This window comes from Passer domesticus, chromosome 6, assembly GCF_036417665.1.
Source record: "Passer domesticus isolate bPasDom1 chromosome 6, bPasDom1.hap1, whole genome shotgun sequence".
Classification (NCBI taxonomy): domain Eukaryota; kingdom Metazoa; phylum Chordata; class Aves; order Passeriformes; family Passeridae; genus Passer; species Passer domesticus.
In genome coordinates, this window is record NC_087479.1 from 33,717,584 (window position 1) to 33,734,840 (window position 17,257).

Genomic DNA, 17,257 nt, shown 5'->3' on the forward strand with positions numbered 1-17,257 from the left:
AACTGTGCTTGCCAGACAAAATTGTGTGTGAAGCCTCATGCAGCAGGATGAAACAATTAGCTTCCTTTTGAAAGAAGAGCCTGGGGACTCTTGGTGTGATAATCAACATACAGTCTATGCACTTGCAACACAAAAAACAACAACAAAAAAAAATCAATAATGTGTTTTGTCTTGAACCTAGCTGTAAGTAATATTAGCTTCACATCATACTGATAGTAAATGACGAGACCACATCTCACATTTACATCTCATGCTTATATTAGGTTTGCAAGTTCCATTCTAAAGAACTGCAGAGCTGTGTATCTGTTAGAACATCTAAGCAGTACTAAAATAGTAACAACATCTGCAATGAGTGCTGTCCTTAGCTAGTGTACAGTTTGTTGAACACCAGTTGAGTGGGAGGAAGAGAAATGTTTCAACAAATCTCTACAAAATAAATACATATAAAAGTACCCATTTTGCCTTGAGTATGGTTTTTCCTTTTTGTAATTTCCCTGGTACATTTCTATTCCTCTCTATATAAACTTTCTGTAGATTTTAAAGTGCCACACAAGAAAACATGAAAAACAAATGTCATTGAAAATGAAAGACTGAAAATTGTGTCCATTATTCAAACATAATAATCAGCAATAAGACACTTGCCAACCTGTGTAAGATTCTCATGCCAGCTTGCTCCAATATTCCTGTATAACCATGACACTTAATTACTCTGAATGATCAATCTACTTCATGGGTGACATTTACTTTATCAGTTTCTACTGTTGAGACATGTGGCTTCTACAGGATGAAAGGTTGTGCATAAGCTGCTGGTGTTCAGCCATCTTGTTTGGGAGGGAGGAAAGATGGAGTGGTACTCCCCATATTGTCATTTGTGCCATTCACATTGAGACCCTCACAAAAAACCAGGGAAAAGGTAGTAAAACTATTTCACCTTCTTTCTAGAGTGGCATCCATGTTCTGTTTATTTTCTATCTGAACCATGTGCCTTTGCTTATTGCACTGACTTAGAAGATGAAGCTGTGCCTCAACTCTAATCAACGGGCAGTTTCCTTTGAACCCACCCAGCAGGAAAGATGAAGCTAGGCAGGCTTGGGCAGACAGGGTAAGGGCATGAATAAAACTTCCTTTATGGCACTGGTCATTATGTAGCCCTCAGACTACAGCCTTCATGAGCTAGGAAACTAGCTGCTCTGAAAAGCAGTTTCCTGCAGCATTTCCCTAGGAATCAAGCATGTATTAGGCTGGCATCCAATATCAGCAATGTATTCCTCTGGGTGAATGTCTCTCTCAGACAGCAATGTTTCATTTATCAAAGTAAATCACACACAAAGGCCGTGAAAACAGACAGTGAACTGTATTAAATCCACTGGAACAAGTCAATATTAAGCAAGGTAATGCTGCACAGGCATGCTGTGATGAAGCCAGCAGCTGTCAGGTACAGTACAACATAGTGTCAAATCCCTTTATTCCTATATAATACACCTTTAATGGTGACTACATCAGATATATCTACATCCACCTCTTCAGAGCTGAACAGGGGAGGAGGCAGTGGATTTTTACTATTCTCCAGCAACAAAGAACAATCCTATGCCATGGAATTAGAGGAACCATTTCAATTTCAACCTACTTGTCTTCTGTGCCTGGTGAGGAGAAACCCCTATGAACCCACAGCACAACCAAAAGCCCTATCTGAGGAGGTGAGACTAGGTGGTATATAACCTGCTTTGTTCACTGAGTGCAGACATGGCCCTAGCTTCATTTCGGGAGAAAAAAAATAACAGATTTCCTTTCACTCAAGTGCAGGAGCATGCAGAAATACCAAGTGGCAGCTCCCTTGCCAGTCTTCCCCTAGTTCATGTGCCATTTTCTATTTCTGTAGAAATGTCACCACTGTGTAGCAAATTTGACCCCATGCTGACCGTGACCATCACGGTTATTAACACCCTGACAGAGTGTTTAGTATTAACACAAACTCCTCCTTAGCACAGACCCATCTGAACAAGCTGCATGAAGATCTGCCAGCCTCTCCTGGAGGAAAGGAGGAGCAAATCTCTCCCTGCAGATAGCTTTCCTATCAGTTTGCAAGTAACAACACCAGGAGCACCATTGCCAAAGGTTAAAAAGAAATTTTTGGCTGAGAGTTGGGAGAGGTTTCCTGATGGGAAAACTTACTGGGCTTGGGCAGTCCCAAAGGAAGGGCTGGAATTTTTAACATGTGGGAAACTGGAGACTCATCTAGATAAAGCCAGCATATTTCTACTTCAAATGCAAGAAAGATGTGTGATCACAATATCTCTTAGGGAATGAAACTAAAGATAGCACTACTGAAAGCAAGCTACTTAAGTCTAGCTAAGGGATGAGCAGAGAGCTACACTTGAGCAAGACTGTTTCCTGTAGGAAAACCTTCACCCCTCAAGAACAGTGGAGCAGCTCATCCCAACTATGATGCTTCTTCGTGCATGAGTTAGGGTTCCCCTGGGGCTTTTCCAAGACTATAACAGGATCTCAAGCCCTATGAAATTCCTCCCAATTCTAACACTTTCAGTTCCATCCTACTGTACACCAGCTAATCATTATTTCAAATCATCTGTTTCATCTGATGCCTGTGAAAAGGGGCAATGTAACAAAGACTGGCCAAGCAGCTCCAAGCCTCACACAAGCACCATGGCTGCAGGCACACCTTAGGGACCCAAACACAGCAGATCAAACAAAAGACAAGTCACCTGTCCCCTGATTCCTTCCACAGCTGAAACACACATCCAGAAGAGCACTATCCCACATGAGGCTGTGGAGGTGTCTTGGTTGCAATTCCATTTACAGGAACATAACAACGGCAGAGGCATGAAAAGGAACAGTAACTTGCCAGACTCTAGCTGAGCTAGCCACAAGGAAATCTACAGCTTTACCATGGAGGAGGTATTTTGTTTTAGTGGCAGCAGACAGCAAACCTGCCCTGGACAGATGCCAACCTGGCTCATTCTCTGCTTTTGCTGACTAAAGATTATCATGGCTCTTCATCTTTCACCACAACCCTAATTCATGCAGGGACTCCTCTCTTCCTCCAGCTATTTCCAAGTCCTTGCAGCACACAAGGTTGCCAAGGCAATTATTGCAATGTAACATAAAAAACATCATCTATTAACTAGCAATCAGGAAAGGAGATGGAGGGGAAGGAAAATTCAGAGAGAGGAAGCACTTATTATATTTGCCAGAATTGAAGACATTAGGAAAGAAATCCAAAACTCATGTTTTCAGAAATATCTGCATATAACACAGCAGTACACAGACCACAGCTCCATACATAGTGTGGTATATGAGGGGGTGTCAGAGCCAGCAGTCAATCACTGTCAATACTGACAAAAATATCTTAGATGTAGCTCCCAGCTGAGCTACAGTCAGGGTAAAAGGAGGAAGGGAAACCCCATGCTCTGCATACCTCTCACTTGCACACCACGAGCTGATCCCAAGACCTTATCTACAGTGAGCTGAGTGATAGCAGACACATCTGCACTACATAGAAACTATCTAACCAATTAGCTGGGGTGTCAGGGAATCACCAACACCAAGCTGGACTTGCACCTGCCATCTGGAGGCCTGGACTATACAAATAACTTTAGCTAAGCAGAAAAGAGTTGTGCTTGTCCCTAATACAGCTAGACTAGGAAAAATAGCTAGGAACAAACTCAATACAAAACAGTGCTGACAAAAGAAGTCGCTAAATTTTGGGAACATATGTCTACTACACACTGGCTACCTTTTCCAAGTATACACTGCTAATACAGGTCTGTAGCCTAGACACACCCTCTGTGACAGAGCAGAAAACCCAAGCTGCAGAAGAATGCTGCGCAAACAAGAAGTACAGTGCAGAATTCTGGGCAGTTTGGACTGATTTCACTTCTTTATCGCATAGATTTGTGTGTCTGTGTATACACAGAAACACACACACAGCATTGCCAAAGGCACACACGACTGAGATGCCACTAATTGCCCCCTAGAGCTGGAAAAGAACTTGAGGTGGATCTCTACTATCCACTGCAATGACTGCTTCTCAGCAGCCTCCTCTGTGTTTACATATACCACAAATGGTTTCAAATATCTAGCATAGAAGAGGTTAACTTCCCTTCAGCACACATCAACTGCCACAGCTACGGACCAGGCCCTCAAGTTCCTCCCAGCTATTTGCTCAAGACTTCAGCTGTTGTAGAGTTCTCTACATACATATAGTTTCATCTCTTTAGAGTAACTGAGGCAGAACAACAATAAAAATGATACAGAGAGTATGAGAAGACTTCAGAAGGACAGAGGGAACCAGATGAAGGATGGGATCAAAAGCAAGCAGAGATCAAAAGATGCTGGTTACATTTACCCTTACTCCAAATAGGAAAAATCCCCTCTCATGTTCATTGAATTTGGCTAGAACAATCACCCTGTATTTCACCCTAAAAAGTCTGCAGTCAATATCAACAAATAACTCACTTTCCTTCACTCTGTTTTTGCTTGGCTTTGGCCTAGGGCTTTGTTGATAACAGAGTGCACTATAGCATTTACCTGCCTGGGTTTGTCAGGCACACATTGCTTAGCTGAGTTATTTTCCCAAGATGAGGCATGGAAAATGTTACTCTAGTAATTCCTTTTCTTCTTGCTGCTGTTTATGTAAACAGGTACAGTCTTCCCCCACTGTTTATTCACCATGTGCTGACTCCAGACACTAAAACTGATCAGAAAAACTGACTGCTCTGGAAGACAGCAAAGATCTAAAAGGTTATTGAAAAGCAGGTCAGACATTGTACAATTCATTGCCTCTGGGATTTGACTGCAGCTAATTTGATTAGGTCATTTACATTTTGTCCATTTGCATGGTGATCCAAGAGCCCAGGTCTGCTGGTGATGGGCTTCTATGTTTATTTCCCTGTCAAGAACACATGCACTTAAAACACACAGTCTAGAAGACCTGATGGACAAGCTTTTTGTGCTAGCCCCAGCAATGATACATGAATGGTAACATTTCATTATGCTCTTGGGCACAGACACAGTGAAACTGGATCTCAGCAGACTGCAGGAATGCTGGTAGGGTAAGAGCCCAGTTTGATCTTCTATGGCACTGCTGGGTCAAGACATTGGGAGCAGCACAAACCACTAAGTGGTCATAGTTATCATCCATTCAGCAATCTTGTCTCCAAACCACACAGGGAGTAAGATTTGGAGAAGCTTGGTAGCATGCTACCAAAACAAGTATTCAAGTAAAGTTGAGTTTTATGACAAATGCTTTTTTGGCACCTGATACCTACATGCTAGGAGAAGCCCAGAAGCACTGCAGATGACTGAGTGCTAAGCTGGAAGCATGTGACAAGTGTCCAGTGAGGGCACACAAACCCCTGAACGAACATTTTGAACACCAGATAACTGGTTTCCATCCAGCTCTCCACAGAAATGTTAAGCCTGATTTGACTCACTAGTCTGTGACATTAGCACAGAACTATTCTCACATTTGGTGTTACTGAGTTTGCCAGCTTTTGCTCATCAGCTGAGATTGGGGCACGTGTGTCTCACACAAGGCAGCGTGAAAGCAGGGAAAGTCAAGCAGGAAGCTCATTAAGTTCATGCTTCACTAAGAAGCTTGAATGTACTGATTCACCCCTCCTTCCTTCTCCCCCAATCCTGCAACTCCCAGCTTGTGCTGAAGTTCTTCAATTATGTTTATCAAGCTAATTCTTTTCCCTCTTTACTTCTAAGGTAAAGCATCTGGTCTGACAGACAAATGGATTTGTACCTTTCGTAGCTTCCCGTAGTCGATGAGCTCTGGACGGTGTCTATGAATTAAAGCACAGAAACCAAGGCCATCCTTCCAACTATGAGAGAAACACAAGAGAGAACAATGAACATTGTTCAGCCACGGAGACACACAGTGATGAGCATGAGGGAAGGCACCAAGGCAGTGAGATAACTAATTCTGGTTTAGTTCCCAACTAACAGTGCTTCTGTAAGTGCTGGGAATGAGAGGTGTCTTGTACATGCACGAGACTGCAATAAAGATTCCTTTCAACCCCTACAAAAATTCACTGTAATTAAGACTTGCCCATTGAGTTGGGACCTCGTTTTTGGCAGTTCTCTGTGCATGTCCTGTGCAGCACACGAGCTTGAGGTTGAAAAAAGGTGTAGACACAAGCCATAAAGGAGGAACAAGGACACTCCTTAGGGAAAAGGCAGATGTCCCCAGCTAGCTGCACTGCTGGCAGTTAAGCTTACAAGTGCTTTACATTATGTGGCTCATACAAGACTCCAAGACATGCTGGGAAAAACACTATTATGCAGAGTGGAACATCTGCCAGCTTGGAAATATGAAAAACAGAGCAAGAGAACCTATTGTTCCTTCCCAGCTTTGCCATACTACAAAAGTTAGGAGGCAGTCCTTTCTTCATGGCTGCTAAAGCGTTCTGAGTTTTCACAGAGCAAAAGCTCTCTTGCTTAGCCCATGCCACAAATGCTGCTCTTGGAGGACTTAATGCCCTGAAGAACTTTATGAGAGCAGCAACTGTAACCTGAATGCGTTACTTGCACCCTCTTAGAACCTCTGCCTTCATCTTCCTAGGCATCTCTCTGGACCACACTGTTACTTGTGTAAGGTGCATGTGCATTGCCTTGGAAGGTCTGTCAGGAATAGTGTTGAACATACTGAGAGACATAGGAAAATAACACAGATTGTAAAGCTCAGTTCTTGCCTGTAACTCACCTGATATGGAAGTTCTGGATGTTTACATTTTTGTAGGGGGCTGTCTTCCTCTGACACCATAACAAAAGTCCTTCTTTAGCAGATGTTTCTAGGGAAAGAAAGAAGGAAAATACATAATTAACTCATTTTCTTAGAAAACAGGAGTCTCAGGAGCATGTGCTAGAAAGCCATCACCAAATCCTCTTTGGTAGAGACTGCACTAAATTATGTTTTATTTAACTTCACTCATCAGAGAATTTCTTGTTTGGAAAAGCCTACTAGCATAGTTTTGTTACTATTACCTTCTTAATTAGGCTCAGTAATAAGGAGATAGCTTTTTGGAACTAGAGAGTCTTGCAGGACTCTTAAGTGATAAGTATATTTTCAGGCTTAGTCATCCTTTTGAGCTACCCTTGAAATCTCTTGTAAGAGAAGCATCTGAAAAACTCATCTCAGTGTGCTTGAGCTTGGCCATAAATGCTCATGAGCTGTCAGGGTAACTTGGGAAAGGCAACTTCCAAGGAATCTTCAGTGACTCACTTAAGAGGACATTTTGGGCCATTTAAGTGGCAAAGCCATTTAGTTACTCCAGTTGTCCATTACTGAACAGTGGCAGAAAACAATTAAAATTTACCTTCAACTGAGATATCCTGAATGGCAAAACGAAGGATGATGGTCCAGATCATTCCAAGGGTCATTTTAACATTGCCATCCACGATTTCTATGGGGGAAAAAAAAATAAAGAGAAGAAATAGACAAAGTTGCAACTGCAAATCCTTGTAAAACAGGAGCATTGGGGAACACTTCCTTTTGCAGATGGGAGAAATGGAACTCCTGCTAAAAACTGTTTTTCCCTGCCTTCCCAGATGCTCTGCTGATAGGTACAGTACCCCATAATCAGACTTTTGTAGTACAGTACTGAGAGCAAAACAGACACAGACGATCCCACAGACTGGGAACAAGCACTAATTTAGATCAGTGTAATTCCCCACATGGGCCTAAAAGCACCTTCCTCAGGTATAATTACTACTACTTAGAAGTCAGAGAAGCCAAACTGAGAAAAGGGAAAGCCTTCCTTCTCTTATCCCATATCTACTCCCAGTCACCTACAGAACTGCCCCAGCATAAATACACCAGAAGAACCAGAGACAATTCCCAGAGCAGATGAGCTCTGACAGCTGGTTTTGTCCTGTGAACAAGATATCACCAAGAAAACCATACACCATAAACATTTTAATTTCAAACAAGCCTAAACACATCAGACTTCCAATACAGGACTTCTTTCAGTCATGTAAATGCCAAAAGACACAACAGAGTATTTCTCAAAGTCCATGCAGCCTGCTGGAAGAGGAAGCAAGGACTCATGCTGACCAGTCAGCACAGAACATAACATAAACCATGACTGTGAGCAGCCTGTGCTTTACTGCTCATTAGATTCCACAATATAAATCAGCAAGGGTCAACAACTTGGAGGTTTTACAAGGCAACTGCTTGCATATGTGAGGTATGATCTGTTTAGGATGAAGGATCAAGGTCCTAAGAACAACTGGTGCTTGGGGCAACGCTAACCCAGAAAGAAGCTTCCACCACGTATGGACTAGAGCCAAACAGTCAGCAGATGGGTCTCAAGTACTGATCCTCATCATCTACAAAAATTCCACAGATATATATATATATATATATATCTAGACACACACACAGAGTTACAGAATTTACAGCCTTCACATTTTTGGATAGTGAAACCAGCTGAGCTGTTTTCTCCTACTCATTCTCTGACAGGTCTCTGTACGGCAGGATCTTTCACAAATAAATGACAAATTACAAGAGTATTTTCAGTAAGAAAATGTTTGGAGGTAGAATAATTCCAGTCCCAAGAAGACTGTCAGAAACCATTTTTGTATTACTGTAGACACCTCCATACCACTTCTTTCATAAAGCTGCCCAGCAGGAATTGTGTTCCTGCCCAGCAGGAACTGTGAGGCAAGCACAATTTGCAGTATAGGCAATTGACACCTGTCTGGATAGCACCAGCAAAAGTAACAATATTTAAATCTTTCCTTTTAAGCTGTTAAAAAATGCTTTTCTTCTTATGAAAAAATTTCAAAATGTGAACCTCATTGTATTCAAAACCAACAGACCAGCAGCACACACCCCAAAACCAGATATTCAGAAATCGCGTCCAAATTCCTGAAAACTTGTGATTTTGAGATACATGTCATGCAACTTCCAGTGTAAATCAGAATTATAAGCTCTACTGTCTTTTGACATACATCTGAATTAGTGATTTACAGATGCAAAAGACAGAAAACAAGACATGCTACCTTGTTCTACTGCAGTAAAACTCTGTCTCTGCTCTTTTCTAAACTTCAGAGTACACGAAGATCTCTTACTTAATTCTTTGCCCAGAATTAAACAGTCAACAACTTTTCAGTTCAGTACAAAAAAACTACAGTTACTTTTGCTGGCATGAAAGAACTGTGTTTGTCTGTTGACGGTTTTCACACAAATTAATTTTTTACAGACATTTTGAGGTCAGGGGGTTGTCTGCTAGGCTGATGCAAGAAAATGTCATGCAATGGCAAGTGTACTCAGTTCTGTACTTTCTGCATTCTTCATCCCTCCAATAAAGCAGTGCAATCAATTTAAAGGAGAAGCCTCACTATTTTTACAAATACCTGAGATACTGCAGCTAAAATATACAAGAAAGCATCTGTATTTTCAGCTTATTTTGTTAACGTGATTGATATTCACAGAGATCTTCAGAAATTAAAAAACTCAGTGCTTGTAAAACACCCAACAGTTGGCAGGACTCTTCTAGGATATATTTAAGACTTGAAACTAAATTGAGCTCTTTGGGCTTGATTAAAATCAGATGACAATACTTGAATGCTGAAAATGCTTCATGAATAGTAATAAATCAATCAGTGAGCTGAAACAGGTAATTAATATTACTGCTCCATGGATTTAAATTGGAAATAAAGGTCCAGACACTTATATAAAACCGACAGTGTAAAGTCGCTAACATCGCACAAGAACTCAGCACTATGTTCTGGTCACATTCAAAAATTCTGGTTTTATGAAGTCAGTTGATGGAATTAAGGTGGAAGCATCCCTTCTTTCCCAGTCCTCTTCACAGCACAACCCATTTAAAAAGAAAGATGTGCTCCCTGTTCCCATACCTGACTATTCTTTAGCAGTGCACCAAAACAAAGCTGTTGTGGAGGAAATCCAGAATATTTCTAATACTTCATCTCTACATGCCATTTTACTTTATACAGTACCACCATGTACCAAGCAGATACTGACGTCAGTGATTTTAGTGAGTGATCCATCCCAGGATACACATTCAACAAGCTACAGAATCCTATATCCTTTTTTTTTGTTGTTGTTGTTCTCGTTGCTCTTTGAAATAGACTTGACAAAATGGTTATTATTTATTAGAAGCAGGTAAGCATTTTTCACTTCCAGTGCTAAAAATCTTCTCCTGGAAACCTGGTTACAAATTTAACCAGCCTGATCAGAAGACTCTATGCTCTTTGGCCCTCACTCACTTGGTTTTCCATCCCATATTCCCTGCTGCCAATCCCCTTTTCCTTCAGAACTGACAACCCTGCATCTGCCAGTCTCCTTCTAGTAAAGTAGAACAGGCCAAGAAACAAAAGCAAAAAACATGCTTGCAAAACAGGTTTGCGTGAAGCTTTCTGCTTTCTGGTGATGAAGAAAAAGAAACTCCACAGGAATTGTTAAAAAGTGGAATGCAACACTACAAAGCCAGAACAATCTAATGTTTAATTAAAGACAGTATGCTTGGTCCCTGCTGATATAAGGAAGACTCAGTAATGTGAGAGCAGTTCACGTATAAAAAGGCTTGTAATCAGACAGTATTTTCTAAAAGCCTGACTCTGCTTTCCAAGTGCTCTTTCTAGGCAGGGCCTCTGCAAGCACTGTGTGCACTTCACACCAGCAGCTGTTGAAGGAACAGCAGCAGTAAGCACATGTTATCAATGTGATTTACATTCAGCTTGAGGGTTGATCAATTGCTGGCTAAAGCTGGTGAAGCATCTGCATCCACTAGAAGGAAATTTGCACCAGTGAATATGCTTCCACACAGCTCCTATCATTGCACCAAGTAACAAGTAGGCAAGAACTACAGTACTGGTTGGTCACAGAGATGTGCCTTTTGAAATGCCACCACCTCTTTTAAATGCGTGAACTCATTTTGAAAAATGCAAGAATTATTAAGCTTCCTTTCCTGCCATGGATAGTTAGAATCAACAACACAGAAACTGTTATCCCCTCCTAGATACTTCTGAGCTGCCCATGAGACCAGAGCCTTTGGTTACCCCATGGAGAGAAGAATTTGGCATGAACAAATGGCAGGATAGCATTATGGTCTGGGAATTGGAGACCTGGAACAACAATGGTGACAACATAAAGGCTGCTCTGCATTCTGTTTGTCAAACAAAAGCTGAATTCAGCAGGACAACTACCCATGCCCCTGTCTTCAGAAAGCATCTTGCTCCTGATGATCCTGTCAGATTTAGGACAGATAGATGGCATTGTTAGTGAGGGTGTAACCCTCAAGTTCCTAACACAGGGGACAGGACATAGGGACAAATAAAATGCTAAGCTTCTCTCACTGACATAGGGAGACCCTATTTTCCCCTTTTTTTAAATAGTGAAATAAATGTATGCTTGCACTGCCTGGTGCTTCAGTAGGTGTTTTACTCAGATGGGACTTTTGCAATCATTGAAATCCCTAAGCTTTATTTCTCCTTTTACTTGTGCAGGTGAGAATAGGAGTCAGTTCATCCAAAGTTATCTGTTTAAGAAAACAGAAACTTTCTATGCAGATTTCAGATAAAAATAAACCAGTCCCAGGGTGACATACTTGACCTATTGAGCCTGTTAAGTCCCAGGAGCATTTGACATGAATACGGAATCTATTACAGCAAAAGAAGGCTCTTGAGGTGTCAGATGACAGTGAGATTTAAAAGCAGATGAAAACCATTTGGCTAGAGTCTTCCTTGATCCAGATTTACACAGATCTGTTGAATACCACAACATACTTTGATTTTATGGACTCCGGCTAACAAAATGTTTAGATTAAAACAAAGCAAAACCAAACCCCCCAAGAAACCAGGACATTGATGGCCAGTATGTACAGAGAACTACAGCTGGACTGCAGACCCTTCACACAGGACCTTGCTGCCCAGCAGACACCCAGAGATGAAACAAGCCCCTGAGGTAAGGAGTGTGCTCCCTCAGCCAGTACCACCACACTGCTGCTGCATGGTGGTTTCTTCTCTGGGAGAAAAGCTCCTTAGAAAACCTTCCATATCAGTCCAACCTGACCAAGGCATCTACAGCTCATTGTCTTGGTGCAGAATTATTACCAGCTCATTGGTTGTGACCTCTACCTTGCCACTGCATGATGCCTTTTAAAAGTCTCAAAGCAAGCCCCTAAAATTCATGCTTCACAAAGGTTCATAATCCCTGTCATAGACAGAACAAACTTCTGTGCTGTCCAAAGTAAATTCCATTTTTATAGCTGATGTGAAGTTTACTGCCCACCAAGCACCTGACAGACTGGCAGAAGTCCCTGCAGCAGGTTATGTTCCTTGGTGACAAGCAGAGTGGCCGGGCTTGGTGTGTGTGCATGGGCAGGCACTGGGGCAGGCACGTCCATGCTGTGACCACACTCACGCAGCCTGAGCTGGCATCACAGCACAGGGCCAAAGCACTCTGTACAAAAATCAAAGCAAACCTTAGACTAAACTGCAGTGCTGTGCCACCTTTGGTAGTTTAAAGAAAGCTATATGCATTGTCCATGTAGCTGCACAGGCACTAGGACAAAGGAAAGCCAGGAAACATTTGGCAGGGGAGTTCAAGATCACTATTCAGATTGATATGGATCATACTTCTGTCACAAAATGGCACTTCACAGCCTATTTCTGAACTGGGGTGAGTCCATACTGAATAAGTGGGTCCTGGTGATCTTTGGTCACAGATCATTTGACTTGCAAATGACTTCTAAGTGCTGTGAGATGCAGTCACAGCTGACTCAGGAAGAGAGATAAAAAAATAAACCCCTCAGAAAAAGAGGAGAAGAAACTAGCGCCAGAGAGAACAGAATCAGAAGGGAAAAAAAGGGGGAATTTAGGAAGAAAGATAGAGTTACCTATACTCTGGAAAATAGGAGCTGTCTTAAGGTAGAACATCTCTAGGTCCAGATCCAGCTTCCAGTTTTCTGCTCAGAAAAGGGTCCTATACAGATATGACTATTGTATCAGACACTGGATGCATCAGTCTTTTTGTAAGGGCACAAAATGACCTTAGATGTGTATTTGTGTTCCATAAACAGTACTCACAGCCAACAATAGCCTCAACTACTGCTGAAAAAGCTGAGAAATTTGAAGGAAAGTTTTGCATGCAAAATATCAGTATAATTCAGCTACTGACCTCTTGCATTTTGCTCTTCAATACCAAACACAGTGAAGAGGCATCTGCAATGTCCCTGACATAGTTCTAAGTTATTCCAAAGTCTGAAGTTAAAGCAGTATGCTGAGGTAAAGGTTTTGGTAAGGCAAACATAAGCACCTGCAGTGGCTGAGGTAATCTGCCTGATCTGACATGGAACAAATGAACCATAGGGTAAGTACAGGTCTTGGAGATGCCCCAAGAGAATGCTTGAAAAATGCTTGCATGGGGACATCATGCCAAGGCTGCACTGACCTCATGAGCTGAGAACAGGCAGAGCTCAGCCCTGTAGCCCCAGGACTCTCCCAAAGAAGGAATACACATCCAGAACTGTATCATGGACTCATTTCCTGGCTGTGTCATGAGTTTCCCTAGAGAAACCAAGTATTTCCATCTGCAAGGTGGAGATAACAAACCTCCCTCATTTTCCATGGTCAAAGACAAACCTAGAAATATCTCAGAAGCAGAGTGTCTCCACAGCAACAATGACAACCTGAATCCATAGGAAGGACTTACAAACAGATCCAGAACAGAGAAAGTGTCGCAAAAACCTGTAAGCCCTTCTGGGACTTGGGACCTTACATATCTGTAAAACACCCACCATCTCTGCTAAAAAGATAAAAATCCTACACACCTGCCTGCTTCCTGCATGATCTGCAAGCTCTCGAGGGCATCCAGGTGCTGCCCACACTGGTCTCTACACAGTGATACAAGGCTTCCAGCCAGAGCATCCAGCTAGGCAGGGTGCACAACCAGAAGCCTGGAAGCCATGAAAATTTGGAACCTCTGGAGTCCCTGTCCTATGCTGGGGACTGCACTTGGTTTTGACCCATGCAATGCCTTCCAGCAATAGATCCTCTCCAGCAGCTCTGAAATAAGTTAAATATGAATAGCTGCTATGCTTCAATTCAGAGTTTTCTTCATTTGAGAAATATCTCAATTAATTTGTTTCTGCCATTGCTGAAAGTTTTCCTTAATTCACGAGAGCCAGGAGAAAAGCAGGATGACATGACCAATAATCCCAAACGGAAATCATGTTTGGCAGCTTGGTGTGAAGGCAGGATTTAAATTCAGAGTAAAGGCCTACTATATCCCATTTTTAACTCAATTGTTTATTCTACAAGAACACAGTAGGGGCTAGGGAGGTGCAAAGGGAAATGACATGCTGCTATGAAAGAAAGGCAAGGGCTAAGCACAGCTTGGGCTCAGAAAAATCAGATGGTTTCTTTACCTTCTGCTCCAATGGATACTAGCTTGACTCCTTTGCTGGCAATGAAATCCAAGGCCTTGTTCACATTGGATATTTTGTGCACTCGCATTTTGCCTCTTTCAGGCTTCGCCAGACGTTCTCCTATTAAGAAAAGAGGCAAAAAAAATAGTATTTAAAAACAATTCTGAACCTGCTCATCCCTGGTGCATGTTTCCTGTGGTGTGGCTCCCACTGCTCGGCCTGGCAGAGAGATCTCCCTGCATCCTTTCAGGACAGCCACACTCTGGTTTAAGCACCCCCAGAAAGAATCAGACAGAAAAGTATCTTTTTAATGTACCACAGGTAAGTTGGTAACAGAGAACCTGTCCTTTTCAGAGGAGGTTTTCATCAGATAGGAAAAAAATCTGTTAAAACTCCACTGAGCTAGGCAGTAGAACCAACCTCCTCTAGCCACAGATAACGATGCCTGGAAAGAGCCCAAACTTCCCTTCCCTCAACAAAGACAGGTGAGGAGCTGTCCTCCAGCATTTGCAAAACCCAACTTACAGGCAAATCTCTCCTTGGAACTACCTACAGTCAAGTATGAAGGTGATCTTGTACCTTGCTTTTTCTTTCCCCCTGCCAAGATTCAGACCTCCTACCTCTCTAGTCTCTCCACTGAATGGCCAAAACTGCCTGTAGCAAGAAATAAAATTACTTCTGTGGCAAAGTGGCTTTATAATTGTAAGGACTGTCACATTAACTTCTTTCCATTAAGTCTGATGTATTTCTAACTTTACACTAGGTCTTTTACACAAGTGCATTTTAAATGTTTATACTGAAGCACAAACAAGGAAGCAGCCTAGCCCTGAGGAAAGAACAGGTCAATCTCTGATAGAAATCAGTCTTAGAATAACACCCAGCTCCTGACTGCAATAAAGCTGGTAGATTTGGAAAAGCACTTTCCAACCTTATTTATTTGAAAGAGGTACATTAAGTGCAGTGCTCTCCTTCTTGATAGGTTGTTGTAACTACAGTCTGCTTTTACTAATAATAACCCAAACACTCAGAGTAAGCAAATTAAAGCTTGGACAGGTGGACTTTCCAAAGAAACCTCTAACAGAAATATAATTAGATGGGATTTCAGGAACCACCTGTATATGACAACATTAGAAGTGAAGAGAACATTCACTTCCAAATCAAAAGCTCCAGAATACAAAAACAATCCAAAGAAAACCCAAGCTGGTTTTGTACATTAAAAAGGTATAATTAAAAGGAGATCAAATGGGCAAGTCTAGGCAAATCACTTGACCTATTCAGTTCCAAAAGTCTCCTGCTATATCTTGAACTGAATTTTTACATCAATGTAAGCTGACTCAAACCCTTTATTTGAGGTTTAAGTGTCAGAAAGAAAAGTACTTGGCTTGTTTCCTAACACAGGTGTGAGGAAAAGCTAAAACAGAGAAGAGAACAGTATCTCCACAACCATGCCCTCTAAAGGAAAAATGTCTGAAAATTACAATCCTTTAAGTGTTTCAGTGATTACTGTAAACCTAGTGCATTACCTCTTACACTGAAGGATAAAACCAGATTCATTTTTAAAAGAAAACACCGATGTCTGACAATTTAAGTAAAAGGATGCTTTATGGTACTGCCTCCTTCCTAGGATTAAAAGAAAAACCCAACTCTTTTGCTTTAATGGAACCTCAAGTACATGTCACAGTACACTGCTTTATTTTTCCATTTGGATAATGCCAGTCATTCTGAAGAAAAGTTGAAGCATTTTTATGACAGTTATTTGCGACAGTTTCACAGTGACATTTTAATGTGTAATTTTACAATAAGACTTAAGTCTTATGCAGCCAAATGTCAACAAATGGGTTGAGCCAGCTAAAACCCAGCCATTTCCTTCAGTTCAGTGTGACTGTAAACTAGCCTTGCAAAAAGAAAAATAAAGACAAGGATTAGGTTTCGGCTGGAATAGCAAGCTGATCCAATTCACCTTGTGGCCGCATGAGCAATGCCAGTGCAGTGGAGAGCACCTGAACTGCTCTCCCTGGGGCTGGGGACAGCAGGACTGCTCCCCCTGGCAGCCATGAGATCCTCAAGTCACTAATGGTGATTGCAAACCTCTCTCAGATTCAAATCCTTTCTCTGTGAACTTTTTTAGCTTTCAAAATCCAGTGACTGTTTCCTTCAGACACCATTAGAGACTTAGATTTCCAGAAAAAAGCATCATCTCTTTCCATGCCATACATTATTAACAATGCAGACTGCTAAAAGGAAGCCTGATAGAAATATATTCTACTTTGAGCTACTGGCATCACTGGCTTTTCTTCTCAGTACTTCTCCTAGCTGACAAAAGGACCACTACTCGCTTCCATTCTCTGACTCTCATGTAGTAGCCCAAGGCTGTGCTGTAAAAGCCAAGCGATGCAATGATGTGCTGCCATAGAAGTTGTTCCCTGCAAATTTGTTTAGGAAAAATTTCAATTAGTGACTCTGTTTGAAGGGGGAAAAAAGCACCGTACAACTTTATTTTAAAAGTACTAAATGTAAGTTCAAGCTTTTTCAGTCTTGTATTATTTTTAAAATGGCTTTATCAGGGGAAGGAAACATATATGGTAAAAAATGAAAGTGTATCTTTAGGGGCAGTTTCTAAGGGGGGCTGCAGCTGTTACTTCCACCCACAGAGGCCAATCAGACAGGACCCACAATGAGGAAGTCCCAGGACAGTCCATGGAACTTCCCCTACTGTGCAGTGACTGGGGAACAAGGGGCTCTTGTGGGGCTGAAAAGGGACCTGTCAGCAGCACAGCTCACCACCAGAAGGTACCACACTGAGTAAAACCGAAGCACTCTCCTCTTGCAGACCATCA

The 17,257-nt window shown here is 41.8% G+C and overlaps 1 protein-coding gene across 6 annotated transcripts in view; it reads right to left on the reverse strand.

The window, feature by feature from the left end:
* Positions 1-17,257, reverse strand: part of ACTN1 (actinin alpha 1) — an 86,726-nt gene that overhangs the window by 26,564 nt on the left and 42,905 nt on the right. For all 6 annotated transcript variants that reach the window (XM_064424307.1, XM_064424304.1, XM_064424302.1 and 3 more), the window contains exons 3-6: positions 14,421-14,540; positions 7,344-7,430; positions 6,731-6,818; positions 5,771-5,849 (exon numbers count right to left, since the gene is read on the reverse strand). In XM_064424307.1, the coding sequence (XP_064280377.1) occupies positions 5,771-5,849; positions 6,731-6,818; positions 7,344-7,430; positions 14,421-14,540 (374 nt within the window). The remainder of the gene's footprint in view (positions 1-5,770; positions 5,850-6,730; positions 6,819-7,343; positions 7,431-14,420; positions 14,541-17,257) is intronic.